A 25504-nucleotide genomic window follows, 5' to 3' on the forward strand; every position below is an offset into this window, starting at 1 on the left:
CTGCTTTTATTTCCATTTTTATATAATTACACTTTAATACTGTGCCTCACCTGTCAAGGACAACCAGTCATCTCACTAATGTGTGGAGAAAAGAGTCTGCCAGAAAACTCGAGGTCGGAGCACAGGGGATTTATGGAAGTAGATGATCTTCAGAGTTTAATCCTTGAAACAACTTTGTGCTGTGTATAAAAAGGCCGGCGCTAAAACTACTTAGGAAGAACACAACAAACACTCTCGTGCTGTCCAGTAAAGGTTAAGAGACTTCCCTTCCCTGAGTGGTTTGACGATAGGCTGTGTGATACCTACCTCGTGGAGCGTCACTGAGATAAACATTGGACTGCAAAAAGACATTTTATTGTCATCTCTCTGCAAAGGAGGTTATATTTTACCAGCTTTTGGAGGTTAGGACGACAGGGACAGTTTTTACTTGGCGATTGCTGAGGGAGAAACATGAACAACAACAACGAAGTGCATCAGTTGTCCACTCCGTAGTAGAATAACACTGAATCGATAATATTTGGACAAAAAACAACTGGAGGGCGCAGTTGTTTTTGATCATAATTGGTCATCTTTAGACATTTTTCTCGACAAGTACATATTTTTACCTCAAAAAAACAATTTGTCAATCAAAATTAAGAGTAAGAAAATAGTTTTGTTTTACCATTTAAATTGCTGCATTTTCTAATACTGATTGATTACTCACATCTTCAAGCAACTGAAAATCTCTATGTGCCCTGTGATTGACTGGCGACCATGCCAGGGCGTATCTCACCTCTTGTAGAGTCAGCTGGCACAGGGTCCAGTTTAACCACAAGCCAATTGAATTTAGGGGAAAATGAATTGATGATTTACATTAAAGTGAGCTGGATTTAAGTATGAGGTAAAAATGTCATCCACATCACTGAGTCATTTTTTTAAATGTTTGATTTATGTTGCCATTTACTGTGTTAAAGCCACAGAAAGTGACACATTAAAAATTGTTTTTCAGTGACTTGCTCAGTCTTGCTCTCTTGGAAAATAATGTATGATGGAAAAACTGAAAAGCTATCCACTCAGCTTTCCAATATTTCCACCATACATTAAGAGTTCTGTTTTACAAGGGCCAGATGTTCCTCTCACTGTAAGTGAAGTTTAATTGGCCCAAACTGCTTGGTCAGACATAATGACATGATGGAGGGCTCCATCATGCGTCCCCTCTTCATTGTCCTAATTGCAGCCAGCACAAAAAGAGCGACAGCACTAAACCCTCGGAGCCAAAGTGCGTCTCTCGTCGATAAGTGGACATTTCGACCTGGGAGAGAGAGGTGCGCAAATCGCATCGCATTACCATATTGTGTCAGCAGTGCTGGGGCTCGTGTTGCATTGGCCCTCCAGGGTATTTTATCGTATCTAGCATGTCAACACAGTGTCACCTTGGGCACCAGTAAACACATTCTATGAAGTGTCATAAAAAAGGCCAGGAACGCAAACAAGAAGCTGGTCGTTTTATACACTGAAGAAGGAACAACTGGACAATGACGCCACTAATTTGGGTTGCTGTTGGATTAAAGTTTGCATATTAATATTTTGTCTCGAGGGGATAAATCTAATTTCTTGGCGTCAATGTGTCAATGTGTATTTTCACGTGCTTACACTTTCAGCATCAGCCAGCTACCACAGGTGAAATGTTTACTGTTAAGCTAACGCACACATGATGCACTCCACCACGCATTCATTATTCCTAGGCTTGGCTTTTCATTCCAGCCAGTGGCGGAGAAATGTCAGAAGCTCATGGTTTAGTGTGTATGCGACCAAGCGGGGTGGGGGCGGGATGGTGTGTTAGACAGCCATTTTTCTCCTAAGGATGAAACATTTTGCCTTCCACAGCCAGTGTCGCGTTCATTAAAAGGGTGTTTTAATCCTACAACGTCATGACATGGTGCATTGTAAAGAACAGAAGCAGTTATATAATGGGACTGTGGTCAATTTAGTTGTCTGCATAAGTTGCAGATGAGTTGGGGCCTATCCCAGCTGTCTTTCGCTCCAAAGTAAACTTCTATGTATAATTAAAACAGAAAAACAATGTTCATATCCCCCAGTACAAAACTTGTTTTAAAGTTTTCTTAACGCTAGTAAAATCATCATCTTTTCATTAGTTAGAGTGATAATTAAACATAATCGTCTCTTGATTAATTGTCTGCCTCGCTCTCTTTTGCATTGCGCTTGTGTTGGCATTGTCGTGAGTCAACCTTTCCTTTAGTTACTACAAGCTTGGCTTTTATTTAAGGTAATTTTTCTTTGAAGTCATCTGCTCGGGTAAACATCCCATCTGTCCTCCTTTCGAACTTCCCATTAATCATTGCTTCTTGCTACGATAGCCAGAATAGGGAAAGGTGGGAATTTCCTGCGTTTTTTTGGGCCTTTAATTTTATTGTACTACAGTACATGAGGGTCACAAGTCTGTCACAGACTTTGGGTGAGAGGTATGACCCAAAGAGGATACAGTAAGTGCAAATTGAATTTCTGGGTTAAAAATAACCCAAATTAGGTGAAATAGCTAACCCGGCGCTATTGTAGGTCCAACAAGGACTGAGCCAATGATGCATTATTTATACCCAGCGCAATGGGTTGAGGATTTGACCCAGCATGTTGGGTTAAGATTTTGATCCAACAAGGGGTAAGAACTACCCTTACTCATTAGTGATAGCTATTAAGATATACTACGTATATTTACATAGGTTTGATTCTGAATGTTTGCTGTTAATGTTATACATTAACGGCTACATTATGCCTCTGTGTGACCTATACCTTTGCTGTTGTAACGCTGAAAATTTCCCCACTGTGGGATCAATAAAGGCCTTATCTTATCTTATCTTATCTTAAGAAATGGACTACAAGGTTACCAGTATAGCTGTGGTTAAAAATAATAAAATTGTTATTCCCAACATTTCCTAAGAAGAAGATGAAGCAACTTTCCCTGTCAAGTCACTCGAATGATATGTTTGATAGACAGCCATGGGACTGGCAGTGGCGCGGAATTGGTATATGCTGTAAAGCCATTGAGTCACCAGAGATGGGCACGTTTACCTATTTTGCCGGTCCGTCCTCATCCCTCTATCCTTATTTCATAAAAATAACCGCCCTCCGACCCCATCCATCCTTGTCCTTTTAAAGCGCTTCCGACCTTATATACCGTCAGCATAGACAAGCATAGACAAATGCCCACGTTTGGTATAAGGTACTGTAAGTACTAATGTTAACAGTTAGTTAACAAAACAATCTATCCATCTTTTTCCTATGCCCAATACATACCATACGATCCATCCATTACCGCTTATCCTTACAAGGGTCGCGGGCGTGCTGGAGCCTATCCCAGCTGTCTTCGGGCAGTAGGCGGGGGACACCCTGAATTGGTTGCCAGCCAATCGCAGGGCACACAGAGACAAATAAACAACCGCACTCACAATCACACCTAGGGGCAATTTAGAGTGTCCAATCAAGTTACCATGCATGTTTTTGGAATGTGGGAGGAAACCGGAATTCCCAGAGAAAACCCACGCAGGCACGGGGAGAACATGCAGACTCCACACAGGGAGGCCGAGGCCGGGATCGAACCCACGACCTCTGAACTGTGAGGCGGACGTGCTAACCAGTCGATCACCGTGCCACCCTAAATAGTATAATTTGTCTCTAAAGTTGTTATAAGTACATCTCTGCATAACAGTGTATCCTTATTAACATTAAAGAAAAAACCAAAAACAAAGAAATATAGGTCAACATTCAACAAGAATACTTTTGTTAACATTGTTTTTTTAGTCTGTAACAGAAAAGTGCATTAAGACCCGTCCCACTATTAGAGAAGGATTAAATTAGCCTAACATGCAAATTTTTGGAACAAATTAACTTTATTCATCGTGAAGGTGATCCATCCTTCTCCTCAGGATGTCTGCTTTCATGTTACATTTCAGTTGCTTCCTGTAAGAACAGAAATTAGGAGTACCAGTGTGGCATATGTCATCTTAATTGGAGCGGGCGTCTGCAGGGATTCGACAAATGTGACATAAAACAATAAAGTGAAGGCAGCCATGCAAACGCTCAAATGATGAAATGTCTGCAGGCTTGATTATTTCCTGTGAGCCCAGTGACAGGACGACTGGACAATTCAATTCAACTCATTTTAAACTGAGCAATGAAACAATTAAATAGACTTTGCAGTGTGCTTTGATGTTTTATTAACCTATTCGCTGTGGTGTAAAGTAACACATGTTCAATAAATCAATAAGACGCGAAATGGTCGGATAATAGGACTTATATCCTGATATTGCTCCGACATCATTGACTGCAGGCACAAAATAACCTTGCTCATCTCTTTTGACCTTCACGTCAACGCCGTTCACGTCACCACTCTCACTTTGTCATGGGTCTGATACACATCACATGATCACAGGATAGAGAGTGTACATAGAAGAGCATGTTTAGCACCCTGCTTTCTCCGGAGTCAACCCCACAAAGAGCCTTGCCTGTCTGTCGGACCTCCACTAGAACCTTTCATTACTGCTGTTTGCTGTCAAGCCGGCTGGCTATCAGCTAGCTACTTGGCCATTAGCATGACGCCTTAGATGGAGCATGACATTTGGGCGGCATCTTTGGGTGTTACAGAAAGAACACAAAAATATATGAATACATATATATGACCCATGAATAGGTGTGTTTTTCAGTTGAGATGCTAAAGAAAATGTTAAAGTAAGACTTTAGATAGCTTGACTTTTTGTTTGCGTTGTGTAATGAGAACAACTTCTTACACTGTGTGACAGTAAAGAATGCTAAAATGTTAGTTTAAACATTGCCTTATGATGGTATGTTTTCATTCAATTTCTAACACTATTCATCAGAATTGTTTCAACTAGTGGGCTTGAATAGAACATATACTTGAAAAAAATATATTTGGGTTGGCTTGACAAAAATTAGTATCAATACTTCAACTGTTGTTGCTGCTGCTTCTTCTTCGTTGTTTGAGGCAGCTTCATCTTCTTCATTGTCGTCTCCTCTCTTCTTTTAAGACGACGACGAAGAAGAAGAAGCTCTGTCACCGGATGTAATCATGGCACGTTAACTTTCAATTTCAACATCAACAAGAAATTTTGCATAAAATGCGACATGGGATTCTAGTTAAGGTAAGCTATTTCAAGACAAACTTGAACACTAACATGTTATCTGCCGGTGTTTCGTTGTCCTTGTGCTGAATGCGTCGTGCTTGGGTAGCTGGACTCAGTATCTTAAGTAGTCGTATTTTGAATCCGTCTGTCTATTTCACACACACCCAAGCAGGCGCGCACGCACACACACACCGCCTTGGTTAGCAATACCAACTTCATATCACACTCTTCATTCCACATTCTCATTTCCTCTTGTCAGTGACCATCCCGTCCACTGCTTATCAATCAGACTACATGACAATCTTTTTTTATTTTGCTAATCTAGGACTCTCCAACATCCCACACCCCCATCTTCTCTTTCCTATCTGAACCTTTTCTCCCTGTGCCTTCAGCCAAATGAAACACCCTCTCCAATTCTTTGTTGGCATTTTTCGCATCCCATTCTGCCCGCATCCCACTGTATCAGATTCTGTCTGTCTTCCATCCCTCGCCCCTATACAGGGTGAGCATCTAATTTCTCAGAGGAGATGCTGTCACTTGACTGCTCCTGAGGGCTAAATGAGCCCAACTCCTTCTCCTCCCACTCCTCGACCCTCTGGGCCCCCACCTCGCTGTTCCTTGGTGGGATTATGTGGCTCTTAATTCCTTTTCCGCTCTCACCTGAAGAGCTTGGCAAGGCATGAAATAGGGACAGTGCGTCAATGCAAATACATGTTTGGTGACTGGGGTTGAGAAGGCATGGGGGAGGCGCATGGGCGTTTACTGCATGAACATGAACATTCCATCAGCCTGTTTTGAGGGGGTGCGTCATGCAAATGAGCCACTGCTCACTAGGGGTGGGCGATATGCGCTAAAAAAAACCCCAACAAATCTATATTTTCCCAAAAATCATTTGACGATATTCTACAAAAAAATAATTGTAAATATGCACTTGCTTCACAGAACAATTATGGATATACAGTGTTTGTAAACAACAGCTCTTTTTTATATTTTAAACTGCGGCATACATCTGCAAAACATTGTACAACAATATTCTGTGGCTAAATTTAATGTAACCCTTAAAAGTTGTTCTACCGTATCTTCGGACGCCGTGTTATTGCGGGTTACAATATAGGTTTGAGTCTATGTACGGTATTTCTTCTGCCGTTTTCCTCGCTAAAGACACCCGACACGGCGGGACAGTGTTTCGTTACGTCTTTATTCAGACATGAACAGCCTCGCTCTCCAATTCACCTCTCTCTCTTTTCTTCTTTGCTCATAAAATGAGTCGTACCAAACCAACTCAAGAAGGGACAAATACTACAAGCAGAATAAAAACAAATACATACATACACACACACACGACACAATATTGCAGCATGTTAGAAAAATAATAAAAACTAAATATGTGCAATCCCAAAATGAATATTCAAAATTGAAAATATTAAATGGCAACTAAATCATGTGTTACATTAACAATGCCGAACTTCAAATTATGTCTAGAATATATATATATATGTTTATTTTTTTAATTGATTTTTGTGAATATTTATGTGAATTGAATGTCTCCTATTATTCCCTAATGACATCATCACATTTTGAGCTGCAGTAAGTACAGGTCTACCACTGCCAACTGAGAATGAGAAAAGGTGTTTACTACAGCAGTCAGAATGAAAACAATGTTTAATTTGATATACTATATGGAGATTTATGCCACATGCGTCACCCTAGAATACAGGTGTGTAATTTGTGGAGGGTCCTTAACAGACAGTAGGAGAGATACAGCATCTAGCGCTGTTATTGCATATATGTAGTGACAACAAATTCAGCCGCAATCTTTTGACACAGTTACCAGTTCCTCCACGTGATATTACACGTGATATAGTCGCAAATGTATTCATGATGCGGACTACGAGATGTAAAATGACTGTTAAGTGAATATTGAACATTTCTTATCAAGTTTAACGTGCTCACATAAAGTAATATGCTGATGGCGTCGTTGGTCATGTTTCGCCAACATTTACTTGCTTTGACAATGGTACAGTGTATTTGTCTGCTCAACTCGGCTAAGGTTTTCTGAGTGTACTGTGTATGTTTACTTAGCTTTTCTTTAGCGTCCTTGTGGGGTCGCAGTTTTCCTCGTAATCCAAACGGTGCGCGGTATAACAGATTGGTTGGTGAATTACTCTTCAGGGCGACCATTTTGGCACATCTAACAATGTTATTCTGACCGATGTCAGTCTTGTCAATCATTTCCAGGCTATGGACGTGGACTTGCTATTGAATTACATCGCTGAGATGGGACTAGGGTTGCCAACTGTGCCGTATTAGCCGTTAGCATTTTGGGCTAATTTGGTTTGTCCCCTACGGGACCTTAAATGTCCCGTATATTGACTATCAACAATTGCAAATACAGAAAACTGCAATCAATCCTGTAATATAAGACGCTTTTAGTAAAGCTCTGGATGGCGATCGATCGTCAATAACGACGGAAACAGACGGGTTGGTAGCGCAATGTCTTTTACTTGTACACTTGCTCGAACATACATTGCTGGTTCTTAAACAGTGATAGAACATTACAGCGCTCGCTAATGGAGACCCTCGGTACTACAAATGACAGATCCTAGATCAGATAAAGCGTGAATCTCAGAACAAGCGGCAATCAAATCACTCCACCTGTCATGTAAGGACTTTTCTCTGGCTGCGCAAAATGACAGAAGACTGCTTGAGTCAGTCAAAAGCAGCCAGAAATTTCCATGGAAAAAATACATTTGGTGAGTCACACTCCTGCTCTACATTTCAGATTTCTTACACCCGTTTTTTGATGAAAAGAGCCAAATTGTGGTTTCATATGAGGTGACATATCGTCGCTGTCCTGTGAAAAACACTGTCCATTTTTTTTATTTTTTCTTATTTTTCGTGAATGTGGTTTCAGCTTTAACGTGAAAATTAGAAAACAAATCCAAAATCCATACATCATGCTCACACCACCGTGGCACCGTGCACCTGTCCCTTATTTAGGAGTGAGAAAGTTGGCAATCCTAGATGGGACACACCTCCATATTTGAAAAAATGTTGTGTTCCCTCGGCTGCTGTCACACAGTCACGTGAATGAATTCTGCAAGCTGATTCTCAGAATGAAGGTTAATCACTTCCTCCCCCTTTGCCGTTTATGCACACTGATTCGCCGAATGAGGATTTCATAACTTTCTCCTTCATTGCAGCCAACAATGGAGTTGTTCGTCTTTTCTTTTTGAGACAGTATAAATACTCGATAATGTAAAACTGCACATCGCGAAAGCAACATTGACGATGATATCGATGACGATATATATCGCCCACTCCTACTGCTCACCTGGTCCTATCAACCTTAATAAAGATGGTGCAAACTGACAGTAAAAGCACCACTTGTAGAGGCAGAACTTCATCACTAGGTCACCGTATTACACTTGCGGGACCCATGTCCTGTATACTGTATTTCGGCATGGAAAATTTACTCTAAATTCGAATTAATTGGTCGAGATCAAATCTGAATCACATTACGATGTCCTTATACCGTATACTGTAAACATATACGGTAACGTGGTGTATTCCAAACACTGTTTGGGCATGTATTTGGAAAGGGCATTCCACTAAATTTCTTTTATTAACAATTAACTGATTGTTATTTTCTAAATACAGTATTATGTTTTACAGGGATGTGAGATGTAGATGTTGTAGGGAAAAAGTTTGAGAGAGCCTTAGATGGTTTTGGACATGTCCGGATGAGAGATAGTATATTGGTAGAAGGGTGATGAGTATTGAGCTGCCAGGAAAGAGAGCAAGAGGAAGACCTAAGAGAAGGTTGATGAATGTAGTGAGAGAAGACATGAGGGCAGTTGGTGCTATAGAGGAGGATGCAGAAGACTTCAGTGGAAAAGAATGACACGCAGTGACGGCACCTAACAAGTCAAGCCGAAAGGAAAAGAGTTGGGAAGAAAGGGATGTGAGAAACACTGACACAATTTTCTGACTTCTGTTGTGATTAAATAGAATAATGCTGAATTTAAGTTATCGCTTTAGCTTATAGCTGTCATCATTTTCTTCTTCATTGACTGCAGACTCGCTGAGAGTGACTCGGCAGGGCCTCTGCTGGCCTCTGCCAAGTACTGCACTCCATTTCGACTCAGTTCCACACAATAAAATTCTCAACAATTCATTATGTATGTAATGTTTCTATGAAAAAAAAAAAGAAAAAGTATCATCGTCGCCTACTGAACTGGCATATGCATTACAGCAATTTCATTCAACTTTTCAAACTGCAAATCATATTTTTTCCCACAAGGTTGCCTTGTTGTCAACACATACCCTCACTGGTAGCAGGCACATTGTGCAATGTGTGTTCTTCTCCTGCAAGTCCAAGCCAACACGAATGCCCATTATTCTGTCCAAAGTGAGTGGACCCACACATTACAAATGCAGTTGCAGTTACTAGCAGTGAATTCTTAACACTACAACGCAGTAGCAAGCCAGAATTCCAGGGGCAGCTTGTTCTCCAGAGGAAATTCCTACCATTCATTTTGTATAGCGCTTGTCCTCATTAGGATGGTGGGCAAGCTGGAGCCTATACCAGCTGATTTTTGGGCGAGAGACGGGGTACATCCTGGAATGGTTGCCAGTCCATCGCAGAGCACATGGAGATAAACAACAATTCACACTCACATTCACACCTATGGGCAATTTAGAGCGCAGGTGTCAAAACTCAAGGCCCGGGGGCCATATCCAGCCCACAACATCATTTTAAGTGGCCTGCGAAGGCAAATCATGTGTGTTGACTTGACATGTTTCTTTGAAATTGTCTTCACTGTTAACACAACATATGAGATATTGCAAGCATTTGTTACCAATCCCTCCTTTAAAATACATTGAAAGATAATTGAGCAAACTATTTACTGGCTTCTGATTTCAAAATTAGTTCTCCATTTATTTGTTGTGTATATATGATAATATAAGGCGATCATACAGTACATTTATATGGGTTCACATTCGTAACGGCCCTCAGAGGGACTCCATAACTATGATGTGGCCCCCAACAAAAATGAGTTTGACTAATCTGATTTAGAGTCAAATTAGCCTAAACAATCCACTAGACAAATTCTTATTGATTCATTATAAATCTCCCTTGCATTTAGTTTTTGTTCAGTGGCTTGGCATACACACAAAAGCAATGTTTTTATAACTGTGTGTGAACTTGAATAATTGTCTTTTTTTTACCCTCACTGATCAGCTTCTCTTTCTGTCCTCTTAAGCGGCTCCGATGATGAATGGATGGATGCAATCAAATTGTGCTATTTTCTGTAAAGAAACCACAAGTGTGCATTATTGTGTTTTACAATGAGTGAACGGGTATGCTATGCATATGCACACTTCACCTTTAGCTATAATAATTTGTTACAATAGAATGCAAGTGCAAGCCAGAATTCCACAGGTAGCTTCATTGGTAATTCCATTCATCCATTTTCTATAGCGCTTGTCCTCAGTAGGGTCGCAAGGGAGTTGCAACCTATCCCACCCTGGACTGATTGCCAGCCAATCAGAGGGAACATACAGACAAACAAGCATTGATACTCACATTCACACCTATCGACAATTTAGAGTCATAAATGAACCTAATGTTCACGTTTTTCGAATATGGGAGGAAGCCAGAGTAACTAGAGAAAGCACGCTCAAGCACGGAGACAACAAGCAAAAGCTCTCCAACTCCAATATACAATTTAATATGGAGTAGCTGAGTGTACATTTAAAAATTCACAAATACAGATTCAAAGCAGGATTTTCTGAATAGAGCCAGACGTGCTAACCACACGTCCACGGTGGTACCTCATAAGCAATTACTATAGGTAATTAGCATAAACAATGTTGAGTTTATTACGCAATGTTTAAGGCTCTAGTTTAAGTGATGAGTCCCAATTGCAGGCACTGTACACTGACACAGGGAATGCGGACAAGTTAATAAAAGTAGATAATAGCGTAATAGTAACGCTGCGTTTTAAAAGAAAAAAAGTTGAAGACACACAAAAGCAAACACTAACATAATGACAACTGATCGCTCCTCACCTGATAAAGCCTCCCTGGAAAAAGCAGAACGACAATACGTAAAGGATCCGGATGACCTGTGGGAGCATCCTCCGACTCGAAAATCTCTCCACCGCCACGCTGAAGAACTTGACTTGAGTGGAATAATGTCGCCAATCAGCAAATCCAGCGTTCACCGTGCGAGTGTGAGCGAGGGTCGCCAGGCATCGTCTTTTTTGCTTCCTTGTATCAGCGCGTCTGAGAATGAGCGTGCCTTTTGGGGGTGGGAGAAACTTCTTCCTCCTCCCACACGCACTCCAGGGGGACTGAGCGCATCCGAGCCGACTCGCCGTGCTGGCCTGGCAGGCGGCGGTCGGTCAGTCAGTCAGCGGCTCGGTGGTGCGCTGGAGCTTGGTGGTAGTGAGTATCGGGAGTTTTCTGTTTTTTTAAGCAATATTTTATGGTCTGATAAACCATAAAGAAGATCCAAAACAATGGGCAACGAGTAAAGAGGGCACCGGATTTTGGTTTGCATTAATTGGGAGGCGGGGGTTGGGGTGGTTGGCAATTTATGTCAGCGCTGCTTACTGGGCTAATACATTTAAACAAATAAAACAAACAAACAAGTGTGTTAATAAATGGTATCTTTGTGAATAAAGTGTAGAGTTTGCGATGATTTGTGAAGTTACGTCAACAAGTCAGGGGAAAAAAGCGAAAATTGTCCTGTAATTGTGTTCTTGTAATCATCAGCAATCACAATTTTGTACTACATTCTTATTATTACAGATTGAACTTAAATCACCAAAGGATTTATAATTTTTGTTTGGGCATTTTCTTAATATTGAAAATATTGTGAAGAAATTGGGGGTTTATAAAAATGTTCTTTTTGCTTTGCAGACCACCTGAGATATCCTTGGCCCCCATAAATCCCCCAAGGAAAGAAAAAAATCCTAGCTCCGCCAGCGGTGCCCAGCACATACACATTGAATGGGTCGGTTGACTGCATAATGTGCTGTGCTTAATGCAGTGTGGTAACGCCTTAATAATAGTGAAGAGACCACAAATAGGAGCAAGTTAGAAAGAAAAAAAAATCAAACCAATCACAAGCTGAATTGCAATATTTAATCAGTTACTGGTGTGAAATTTCGGATGTTACAGTGATTCAAGCTATTAATGTAAAACGTGCTATTTTGTGCACTAGAATCTGGAACTTGACCTCCATCTGAGTAACGGATGGAGGCTTTCGGACATGCCAGACAGGTCAGGGTATGTATCAGTCTGTACACACTTTCAAAAACCATGAAAGCTTTGTGTGTGTACTATGTTTTGTGGATGAACACAATGCGGGACATCACTCACTGGGTTTGGCCATCAAATTGCTTCCATGTCAGTCATCTGTCTTTACCCAGATGATTTCACAGAGAGCAGAATGGCAGATACAGTATGTCACCTTTTTCTATTCATGGTGGAAAGACGCAGAGGATTAATCTTTAGCCCGCAGCATTTCTCAGTCTCTTTCTTCTCATCTTCAGCAAGACTGGCATGTTAAAAATTGAATTGGATGTGTCTCCTTATATTAAGGTAGTGACATCCTCCAAAGAGCTCCTGGCTCCTCATTGAAAGTTGTGGTATGTAACCATCCAGGTGCGGTGTGTAAAAATGACCAGAATGACAAAAGTGCCAATGTATTCAAAATGTCAGCATGTATGTGTTGTTGTTCTTGATTTATGAAGAAATTGGTGGAAGGCTTGCGAAATGTGGTCTCTGTGAGGCACCGCAGTGTGCGTGCCTCAAAATGCACGCACTTCGAACTTAGGACCTTGCATTTTGTTAATTCGCCAGTAGATTGCAAGTGCATTTTACACACTGTACTTTTATTTTTTTAACATACACTTTACATTTAAGAATTTGTTCTTCATAAACTGAACAATAAGGGGGGAAGGGCCTTTGTCAGGGAGATGACCAATAACTCTGGTCACTGACAGAACTCCATCCAGGCCTGTCACTCCCAACATGTAGAGCACGTGCAGTGCGTAGGGCACCATCGTCCGTTGGGGGCACTATCTTGTCCTTGTTAATGACGGCACAGTAGAGTCCTCAAACTTGTTGGCCAAACAAGATTAGTGGATAACTGGTCACAATAAACCTCAATGGTCATTCCACATATAGGTTTTTGTTGGCCAACAATTAAATGACTGAGACACATCAGAGCTGGCTGGATACATGCTGGTTTTAGCACAGTCAGTTTCAAAAGTGACTCGAAGGGAATGAACGGTGACTGTTTTGGATCATATTCACTGTTGGACTTATTCATTTTGAATAACATTTGCAAAGAACGTATGAACTGTCAAAATAATCTGGACTGCTTGTTATCATAGAGGAGCGCTAAGAGCTAGCATGCTAGCGCTACAAACTTGTAAGTAAATACCTCACTAATTCCCGTCACGAGTCACCCACAGCTTTACTATTTAAACATCATATTACCAATATCATCCACTAAATTTGTCACCGGGAATAAAAAAAAACAACTTTTTGTTGCGATTATTGTCATATATCAGTCACAGAACATGCGCATGTGTGTGTTAGTATGAGACAGCTGGGTGGTGGCTCCCCAAAAATAATGCCTATATGGTAGAGTGACCAGACGGAAGCCGCTCCTTAGTAAACGGTCAAATGGCAGCCCGCCTAGACTTTCCCCAAAAACACCTGAAGGACTCTCAGACCATGAGAAAAAAAAAAAAATTATGGTGTGATGAGACAAAGATTGACGTCTTTGGCGTGAATGCCAGGCATCATGTTTGGAGGAAACGAGACACCACTCATCATGAATACCTTTCAGATGCACTGTATATTGGATCAATGAATGCAACTGAACCCTTGGTTATTCCTAGCTGTTGCCACTCAGCTAAACTTACATATAACCATAATGCTTCTCCCCAACATGATTCTATTCTACGACCCATGCAGAAATATGAGAGGGCTTCTCAGTTGAGCGTGTGAGGATGAGGACGAGGAGGAAGGCGGTGACAGGGGTGACCGAAACAGAGCAAGGGAATTAAAAACGAGGTGAGGTGTTGTGTTCCTGGCAGGTCGACGGCTGCAGCTGCTCGTCGACACTTTTGACTCGCGGTGTCGTGTAGCTGTTTATGCTGTGATGAGGTCTGACATTGGCTTGACAAAAAGGAAACAAGGAAAGGTCTTTTGCACAGATCATGCTATTATGACATAACTGTCCTTAGATCATCTCCATCTAAGGACAGGTATGTCATAATAATAATTGATTACCACAAAGACCACATTAGAGGGAATTTATTCATTTCAGTACAAATTTAATGGCGTCAAAATCACTCAAGACAGTTTGTTAATATAGTGAGCAGGTATTCATTTAAAATAATCAATAAATCTGCCTAAATATTAACGAATGTTTTAACTCTATGAAAGATATGTATTTAACCACAGTAGAACCTCCAAAGTGGAACTCATTAAAATCCTTTCCGTGACACTGGTGTACCTCCACGTTGTTCTAATTACAAAAAAAAAAGTCCAAAAGGAAATAAAGTGAATTAACCATCACCATCACCCCTTAGTAACAACGCGGGCAACGTTTTAAATAGCATTTTGCCATTTTAGACTGTCATACACGTGTCAAGAGAAGTTAACTACCGCATAATAAAGCTAAATAAAACTACAATAAAGTATAAGTTCCTAACCACTGGAGGGCGAGAAGGAAGGTACAGTATTTACTTTCACCTTTTCATAGGCACTGCTGCAATTATGCATGTCCAAGAGAGTACCTTAACAGAGGTTTTGTTTGCATTTTAAGGCTTTTATTTTCCATAAAACTTTGTTTGAACTTCAAATCGTACCACTTTTGGCGCATTAGACTGTACTGAAGTTATAGCCTAATGTGATCTATTCAGATGAATGATAATTTCAGACCAGGTTTCATTCATTTAATACGGACAATCCCATTTTACATTTGTAACCATGCACATTATTTGCTTTGAACTCATTCATATTGTTTCTTTGGCCACGTGGGAGCATTGTCATATCTAATGGCCTTTTCTGTCATTTCCAGTGATGCAACGTGGTCGTGTTCTGGTAAGGTCACGGCTAGAAATGCTACTGTTGTCATGGTGACAGCAGATTCCCACTCCATTCAGATGCCGTATGCATTCCATGCTGTTCCTTTAACTATTTTTCTTGGTATCCATCTATTCATTTCTGACACTGCTTGTCCACATGAGAGACAATATGTTGTGGACTAGTCACCAGTCTATCGCAGTGCACAAACAGTGACTCACTCACACCTATGGACAGTTTAGAGGTGTCGGTGAACCAAACATACCTTCTTGGGGGGATGTGGGTAAAACCTCATGCAAGCACAGGAAGAACAACATGTATTCTATCGTAAAACACATACAGATGATGAGCCAGTGTCGTATGTCGACCCTGTCTGGATGTCTTCCCCTGTGAAAAGGTCAGATTCCAGCTATGGCACAACCATCATGAGGGTCCTCTTGCCCTATCTTAATATAACCAAGGCGGCTACTCTTTTGCTTTATATTCATGCCCACATACCCAACGTGACTATCTGACCCACTGACCCTTCCTATGTGGGATACATGTGATGTATCCCTCCTCTCATGTAGTGGCGAAAGGAAAACAATAAAAACACTTCAGAAGGCATATAATAGGAAAAAAAATCTGTTCCAGAGTCCTAAATCTTGCCATCATCAAAGTTTTAAGTAACATTTAAACACGATTCATTATCGTACATGTACAAAGAAGTTTGACATTCTAATATTACTACATTACAAACCCGATTCCATTGAAGTTGGGATGTTGTGTTGAACATAAATAGAAACAAAATAAAATGATTTGTAAATCATGTTCAACTGAATACAAAGACAAAATAATTAATTATTTAAATTCATTAACATTATTGTTTTTAGAGGGTGGCACGGTGGTTGACTGGTTAGCACGTCCGCCTCACAGTTCAGAGGTCGTGGGTTCGACCCCGGTTCCAGCCTCCCTGAGTGGAGTTTGCATGTTCTCCCTGTGCCTGCGTGGGTTTTCTCCGGGTACTCCGTTTCCTCCCACATTCCAAAAACATGCATGGTAAGTTGATTGGACACTCTAAATTGCCCCTAGGTGTGACTGTGAGTGCGGATGTTTGTCTCTATGTGCCCTGCGATTGGCTGGCAACCAATTCAGGGTGTCCCCCGCCTAGAAGACAGCTGGGATAGGCTCCAGCACGCCCGCTACCCTTGTAAGGATAAGCGGTATCGATAATGGATGGATGGATATTGTTTATAGAAAATAATCATTAACTTAGAATTTGATGGGTTTGTGTGTCCGATTTTGAAGGAGAAAAACGAATAAACCAATTTAGAATAAGGAACTGACAACAAAATAAGCAAAAACTATCGTTTTGGAATACTTTTGAAATCCATTGTAGCTATTCTTTTTCTCTTACAATAGTCTAAAAGGTGTGAAAAAGCAAAACAAACAGTCAGTCATGTTGTTGCTAAAGTGAAAATTTCATGTCCAAAAAATGTGTACTTTTCCCAAAATATTTACAAGCTTTAAGGCATTCAACTGTTGAGATTTCCTTTATTTTCATTTTAGGTCTTAACTAGTAAGTATTCTCAGTTTTTCCCCTTTCGTCTTTAGATAGCTTAGTTGTCTCCTACAGGCTTTCCTCCTCTTTAGATTCCGGAAAAAAAAAAAAAAAATCATCACTCTGTCCCAATTGCCACCCTGAGCGTCTGACCCGTGACTCCAGCATCCTCATCCTTATCCTCCCTCACAGTCTCTTCTGTTATACAAAAAGCTTTGTGCAGTGGTCTGTGCTGTTTATCACCTCCACGTACTATCCTTGAAATTTTCAAAAGTAGTTTATTGAGACTAGGAGCGGTGTTGCTGTGTGGGTTCTTTTGATAAGATTCTAGTAAATTTCCACTCTTGCGCCTTAATCCACATACCAGCCACACTTTTGTCATCATGTCTCCCATTCGTGATAAATTAGCGGAGCCTCTAAGGTTGAAAACAATCTGATCTGGGACCTCTCCCAGATCACCTTTGGCGGGTATTTTGAATATATGACAATAACACATACACATAGGTAAACCACTGATACTCTCCAAATGTAATTCTGAGGGACACTGAAATCGTGTGAAATGATTCCTGACACTTGAAGCGGATTCAAACTCCATTTCTCAGATTTTATGTGACTATTAGTCATTTTTCCATATCATTCTACATGATTCACTTATTAGGTTTAATGAAACTAATCTAAAACAACTTATTATTGTACTTAATCATTACACTTAATACGTGTAGTTGTCAGGATGTGTAGATCAACTTCTAAACTACTGTCCAACAGTGTTCAAACCATCATCATGTTTGAGTACGTTTTAGTGAAAATCCAACAGATTAACATCGTAAGGGTTTTGCTGTTTCTTTGGCCTTTTTTGGTTACACCGTCACAGAAAGACTAAGGGCTCTATTTTCATAATTGCCGTAAATCCTGCGCTTCGTTGTAAATAACATCGCTAATATTGTCAAAATAACAGGGATCAATCGGCCCCCATACATGTGGACATCTCTACTTAGGCCCACTTCAACCTCTGAAAACATCACAAAACGATTAGCCTTTCCATGTGTGTCCAAAAAGAGCAAGAAATGAGCAGCCTACAGGCAGCTGAGGTGCACTTCCATGTCACATACGTCGTTTCATGCCACAAGGCACCAAAATACTCAAACACATTGCATTCTGAGAAGCTTTTTCGTTATCTGAATTGCTCAGAGGTTGACGCCTGCGCGTGGTCCGGTGCTCTTAAATTCCAAGTTTAACATTTCGACAAGCTGACCTCCGGTGTTGTATTTATCTGAAATTGACGCACACGGGCCTGCCCACTAGCACGGCGACACCGCTGTATCTCCGGCTGGACAGAATTAATGCGTTCGCCTCAACGAGACCTCCTCCTCTTCTTGAATTGGCCACTTATTAGCGATGACACGCCGCACCGGTGATGCCGAGCGGAATCTCTGGCCAGAAACACCGGCTAATGGCTGACCGGTGGCGGCGAGTGCATGAGCGGGCAGCTCGTCCGAGACACAATCCTCATCCATGGACGGTAAGAATAAGATCTCCTTCTCCTAACTTTGACTGTTAGCAATCGAAAGCTAATTCTGCCTCGACTAGCCGCGGGAGCTAGCAGGAGCCAACAGCTGCTTGGCCGCCTATGGGAAAATAACAAAGCGTTTGCATCGCTAAATGTCCAAAAACTACGATCAATTGTCACTAAAATTCATATGCACATTCATGGTATGGCCAAGTCTAACAGTTAATTAAAAAAAAAAAAAAAAAACGATCAGCACAATATGTTTGATTTTGTGGAGGTGATAATGCTTTTTCCTCATAGGAGCTCACATTTGATGTTAATAAAAACTAAATATTGTTTTTATATCGCTTTTATATTTTCACAGGTTGAAAAGGACAAGAGTAGTAATGTGCAAATGAATTTTAGTGGCAATTAATCACTTTCAGACAATAGGTGACAACAGAACGTGACAAACCAAAACAAGGAACAACACGGATCAAGCCTCCCTGCGATGACGTAGACAGCCTCAGATGCAGAAAGAAAAAAAAAAACACGCCTCAAGTGTGGGCGGGCCAATTTGCGGCTTTAGTCATCACAAAAAAGCCCATAAATCACTACAGATTCTTTTAGAGGGGTGAATTTTAGTTCTGACATTATTTTTTCATACAGACCTACATATATAAGTGTTGATGTTCAGCCTAATTAAGTGTATCTTTAATATTTTAGTTTGAGTAGGTTTTGCTCTCAGTTGAAAATACTATATTACAAATGTGTATAACTGCAAGTTGGAGGGTCAGAGGGAGAGTTGCACTGATTCATGCGGATACAAATCCTCAGGTCGCAGCCATGTGCATAAAATGAAGGCTGGAAAAAAACTCCCAACAGAGCCAACCATCCGTCCTCATGCATTACACATCCATTCAATTTGTACAGCCGGCCAGGCTGCCAGGAACGCCGCCCATCCACAAGAAAAGGTTTTGACAGGGAGAGACGTGCATTGCTGTAAAGCACAAGTGATGAGTCAGTCAGCCAAATCATTGGAAGATTACAATGTCACACAAGCACAATATTGGCTCGGAATGTTATTCACGTAGCGGAAGATGCTCTTGTGAATCCCGATCACGTACGTCACTGCCGCCGGGCTCGCAAAGAGCCAGCGGAATGACAATAACTGCGTGCTGTCGTCATTACATCTGTCTGGTTTTGCTCGCCTTTTGTCTTTTTTTTTGGTTTTGTAGCTTTGCTCTTTAATGGCTCTCTATTGATTTTTGTCAACTGCTGTAAACCTCTCTTCTGTGATTTACTTAAGCTAAATCCATTAAACTGCCTTTTTAGTCATACTATACAGTCGAACCTCCAAAGTGGAGTCCATACACACATATATATATATATATATATATATATATATATATATATATATATATATATATATATATATATATATGTGTGTATGTGTGTTGTCTTTACTTTACATCCAGAGGCACGGTACAAGTAATCTTTAAATATTTTTAACTGTCAAAGTGAAGTTAACCACTGAAAAGAAAACCTAAAGAGGAGAAAAACTACTCAAATTTGAGATGCCTAATAGAGAGGGAGCAGGAAAGTGTTTGCAGAACGTTACTGTCAACTCGTACTATATATAATAAAATCACAAACACTAAGGTCTTAGCAAGAATATCTGTGCCTGGATAACAAAAAAAAAAATTACTTGCTCCTTCCATAGATAAAAAAAAATTCCATACAATTGAATTCTGAGAATTGTTGATCTATTAAAACTGATCCAAAATACAGTACAATTGACCCCAAGCTGGAATCTTTCCATTATGTATTGCTTGAGAGAACAATACATAAATGGATTTCACATGAAAATGTGACTACGGCAGTACAAAACAAGCACAAGACTCTTTAATGCAGTAAAACTTGTATTACTGGCTTTTACTCCCAGTATAACACAGTGGCAAAGAACACTACAACACATGCGACTCCATCAACAAGACTAAAAATACTGTACATATCCTATGTTTACTTTCCCTCTCTGTACGTTTGTTCTTTGACGGTATGGCCATGCCCCGATCTCACCAAGCAACTGAGCCACACATCAAAACTTCACCTCACGTGTGAGGTATTTGAAACGCCGGCACAGATACATGGACACGCTAACTGTAGAGCAAAGGTCAAACTTTATTGACAAACATGAATACATGTGACACAAGTTAAACGGGCCACTGAGGGAAAGGTCACAAAAGGGAGAGTGTTGGAAAGCTGGCTGGAGCGGCCGATGATTTGTTGCTATCTGCTCCTTTTCCTCCGCCAGCAATTGCTTTGAGTCGCATCGCTTGCACCACTCGCGGCCGCAACTATGAGAATGTTAACAATAGAAAAGACACATCTTGAAAGAAATGAAAGCACTAAAAGTCTGTTTATCCACCATTTTATCCGACAGGACCAAATAGTAATTGCCTATAGGCTGGTCCGACTATCATTTTAAACGGGCTTCCATTAGAGTTTCCGACTGACAACTTCGACAAACTACCACTAGCACCCCCCAGGTCATGAGATCGACCGATGAGAGCATGGGTGGATTCATCCCGTGAGTTGAAAATAGATGATTACATAGATTGGAAAAAATGGGCTTCCGACTATGCTTAGTCCGACTATTTTTTAAAGTGTCCTGTCTATCGTTTATCTCTTCCAAAATGGGCATCCGTCATAGGGGGATAGGTGGACTATCTGCCTATTTGCCTATGACGACTACTATAAATACAAATAGAGTAACCCTCTACACACACCTCTGGGCAATTTTGTGTCTTAAATGACCCTAACATGCATGTTTTTGGAATGTGGAAGGAAGCTGGAATACCTGCAAAAAAAACCAAACAGGCAAGGGGAGAACATGAAAACACCACACAAGAGTGGAGGAGTTTTGATCTTTGTCTTATGTTGTAATGTATAATTGTGTTAAAAAACAAACAAACAATCGGACCATTTTTTTGCCCATCTTTGCATATTTCAGAAAGATAACACAAGCCCATTAAATCGTCTTCCTAATTCATTATTTGGGCCCTACTAACCACAATTCCATGGTACTGCCCAAGCTTCCAAAACAATTTCCCCCATAAGATATAATGGAAATAGAAATAATAACTGAGGTAAAAGGTGTAGAAGCATTTTTCAAGTCTCATTTTAATAAGCTTAATATCTTTTAACTTCTGAATCCACTTCATGATGATTTTGACTTTTCACATGATTTCCTCTGTGTAGTGTCAAAAATACGTAGCTAAACAACCATGAAAACACGTGTATAATGTCATGTTTATATCCTTGGATAAAGTGCTGCTTAGTATCTGATCATATGTAAGTAGCAGCCTGTTCTGATAAATTTCCATTTTTTAATTACAAAACCATTTTACAGCGCCCTGGCTGCATGTAGGAGTTGGAGACGGTGAAATACGACCACAGCCGTGTTGACTTGAATGTGCATCTTTATGGCAATGAGCAGCGCCGCGTCGCCTCCACAACGCCTGCCCGCAACGCCTGCCCGCAACGCCTAATTGGCTGTGGAAGCCATTTAAAGGGACGGCGGGCCTGGGATGGCCATGTTTTCACTAACAAGTTCATTTTATATTTTTTTGGATCAGGAAAATGAAAAGAGTTGACATTTTCAATTGTATCAATAAATTGGGGAGAAAGTAGGAAATAAGTGACTCCATGAATAACACCTCTTGTTAATGAGGAGAAAGGCCGCGACCCCTACCGTTCTATCCTTGTTTGGTTGGAGTCACTGGAGGAACCAATTCCAAACTCTCCATTGGAAATCATTGTACTTTCATTGCTTATAACGTCCCAAAACGGAGGTCAATTGGCACCAAAATTTATGTGGACATCATTACTAACGCCCACTTCAACATGTCAAAAGGATTAACGTCTCCGTGGCTGATTTATGTGAGAATGAGGAAATGTGGAAGTGAAGATCCATGCTTGCCTGATTGCTTGCCCACTGCCAGTTGCCGTCTGCCTCCCGAGAGTTGACATGAGTTTAGCGTCGCTAAATGTCCGAAATATAACCAGTCGGGGTTCGTGTGCGCATTCCTGCTCTTGTCCGCTTTAGCCTGGGTAAGTGGAGAAGCAACCGCCATGGCATTTTTGATTTTGTGGAGGTGATCATGATGAGATCACGTTTTATGTCAATAAATCCAAACTATTGTGCAGAACCCCTTTATACTTTCACAGGTTGAAGTGGACAAGAGTAGTAATGTGCATTTGCATTTTGGTGGCGATCGGTCACCGTTTTAGACAACAGAACTAACAAAGCGAGCAATATTACCACGCTTGGCTCCCTCCCGTGACGTAGACCGCTGAGACTGAAAACATAACATAAGCACAAAAAAGCCCTTAAATCACTACAGAGTCTTTTGAGGTGGGCATTTTAGTAGTGATGTCTTTTTTACATACAAATCTATTATATAAGTGCCAATATTAAGCTCATCCAAGTGTCACTTTAATCTCCCCACAAACTCAAATGCTAAAGTACGTTGTTGTCTGTGTGATTATATGTCTGAAGTTGTTTTCAACACTTGTCATATTTTCTACACAAGACATTCACCGCTACAAACAACAACAACGTACCCCCAGGCTCTCTTTTTTCTGGCGGATGTGTGATGTAAATACATGGACTACAGTGCAGCATGGTAAAGCGTTATATCTTAATTGGCTACCAGAAGCAGCAACGAGTTTAAGGATCGAGTTTGCTGTTTGCTCTTTTTTGTATGTGTGTGTGTCTCAGAGTGCCCTTTTGAATTAATTATGCTTCAGATTAATCATGCATGCTAAGACCCTGAAACATGATTCACAACAGTTTGAAACAAAGGCAGTATGGAGTATGTAGACTTTTTTTTTTTTTTTAACTTTTTACTACCATCCTTGGTGAATCCCCCAAGTTTACCATTTGTTTGTTTATACAGACTGATACAAATTTAGAAGACAATGTGCTTTTACAAACTGTCTACCTACCATATACCTAACAAAGAGTAATTTCTGCACCGTATAGTGAACCCGTTTATTTTTAGGGTAAAGCCACAATCTGTCCCAGCTGTCACTCTGGACAGTAGTTTTATTTATTTATTTAGTTTCACTAATTGCATTTTTTTTTGTCTATCCACTTGTATGATAGTTAAGAATGTTAAATTGTTGCTTGAAACATTGCATGTACTCAAAGTCTAGATCAGGGCTCTTGAATCTTGTTCCTCAAAGTCTGCTGTCCTGCCTGTCTCTCCCTGATGATAATTCTGCAGAAGCTGGATAACGATCCTGATCATTTAGATAAGGTTGTGTTGCAGCAGGGAGAGATGGAAAACAGGTAGTACAGCGGACCTCGAGGAACAGGATTCAAGACCCCTGGTCGAGATAAAAAGACACACTATATACGTAGGGAAAGAAACAAAATACACATAGATACACAAATAAAAAAAAAACAGTTATTAGAGGTTTAATGGTGACGATAAATGAATTCATTTTGCATTACTTCCTTGTTTTGGAATTAGAACAACGTGGAAGGCACCCACTGTCATGGAAAGAATGGTATTCCACTTGGAAATTTTGATTGGACTGGTGCTCTTTCACTACTATGGTAATTTGGAGTTTTTGTTGTTGATAACTGCCTTGAAAAATGGAGACGTCCTCTGTTAATTTTCAAGGTATGCAACTCAAAAGCTTTGAAACTTTTCTTCAACTTATTTTTGTAGCAAATGTTTCCAAAACTGAAAGTGGGACTACAAATGGGCTGCGGAGTCTGTCAGGCTGAAAAAAAAGGAGCCAGTTTACATTGAGTTGATTGGCCCCTGTGAGGCGTAGATGCTTGAATCTTAACAGGTTTGTTTGTTTTGCCCGCAATTGCTATTTATGCATCCGGGGTGAGTGTCTCCCTGAGCTAACACCTCTGCTTTTCTCAGCTGTCAACAGCATAAAACAGAAAATCTCAGCCCTGCCATCCGAGCTATGATGAAATCTCACGCAAGTGTGTATTAACCTTTTTCTCCTATGGAGTGTTTTTTATGTGTTTGCAAGAAGGATTGGGCATTTTATGGTGTTCTTACATTCCTAGGAGCGACTCAGTACACATTTTCCAGTTATCGACTGTATCAAAGAGCTATTGGTAGCATTCAGGTGGGGAAATAGAGGCCTAAAAAGCTGCATTCAACTAATTGATATAGGAACACATTTAGCAATTTAAGAAAGTATTTTTTTTCTCCAAACATTGTGGAAACGAATATAATCCAACTTAGATAAACAACTGAAGTGTAAAGGAGACATGAAAATGCTGCATAAAACTATTCTCGTTGTTGTCGTATTTATAGGGCTGAACAATTTTGACAAATACTGTAATGTGATTTTGTTTTCCCGACTTTGTCAATGTGTCTTTAACAAACACAAGCAGTAAATGAATCTGTTTTACGATAAAATATCAGATTTATCATACATCCATGTTGGTGTTATATTTTAGCCTTACGTTAAAATAAATGCACGTCAGATGAACATGAAAGACAGTTTGTCCACTTCAGTTCACGTTGTTAACTTTCTCAACACTGTGACTTGAAGTCTTTGAAGTTTTCACTACGACAACTTCACAAAAATTCTACCAAACAAGTGTGACATAAAATAAGTCAGTAAGTCATAAGATTCCAACAATAATAGAAACAAGTTTGTGGCTTTCTCACTTCAACTCTCCATGTTGCATGAAACGGTGATATGTAGACTTCTTGACCACTGAATTACAGTCCCCCCCCCAAATTTAGATCAAATTTGAGATGAGTACATTAGCTTCTCGCATTAGATAGGAAATAACATGAGCGTCTTCTCACATTGAGCTCCAGAGCTGAAGGGGTGTGGATGGTAATTGGTCAGACGGGGAGGTTGAGTTATTAGAGGAGTTGGGGGATTTACCAGGAGTGCAAACTGCAGCTCTTCTCTTGTGTCTTCATACGCCGCTGAATCTAATTAGAATAACTCATCAACATGTTGCGGCTTTGTTTTTCAATGCGTCCATAGACATGCTGGAAGGCTAGAATTGGCTTTTGGGATGCTATTATGTTCCTTTGTAACACAATCATTATTGTACCTGCTTTGAAATCATTTGTATTTTTGTGCAGTTTTTTTTTCAGAAAACTATCATTGCTTCTAAGTGCACTTCATGACAATTCAGACTTTTTAATATGATGAGATTGGCCTATA

General features: G+C 40.4%; 1 protein-coding gene across 2 annotated transcripts in view; it reads right to left on the reverse strand.

Moving 5' to 3' along the window:
• Positions 1-11541, reverse strand: part of glra4a (glycine receptor, alpha 4a) — a 52639-nt gene extending 41098 nt beyond the window's left edge. For both annotated transcript variants that reach the window (XM_086024008.1, XM_086024007.1), the window contains exon 1: positions 11211-11541. In XM_086024008.1, the coding sequence (XP_085880134.1) occupies positions 11211-11278 (68 nt within the window). In that variant the 5' untranslated portion in view covers positions 11279-11541. The remainder of the gene's footprint in view (positions 1-11210) is intronic.
• Between the last annotated feature and the right edge of the window lie 13963 nt (positions 11542-25504).

This window comes from Filicampus tigris, chromosome 2, assembly GCF_054856515.1.
Source record: "Filicampus tigris isolate MCC_2025a chromosome 2, RoL_Ftig_1.0, whole genome shotgun sequence".
Lineage (NCBI taxonomy): Eukaryota > Metazoa > Chordata > Actinopteri > Syngnathiformes > Syngnathidae > Filicampus > Filicampus tigris.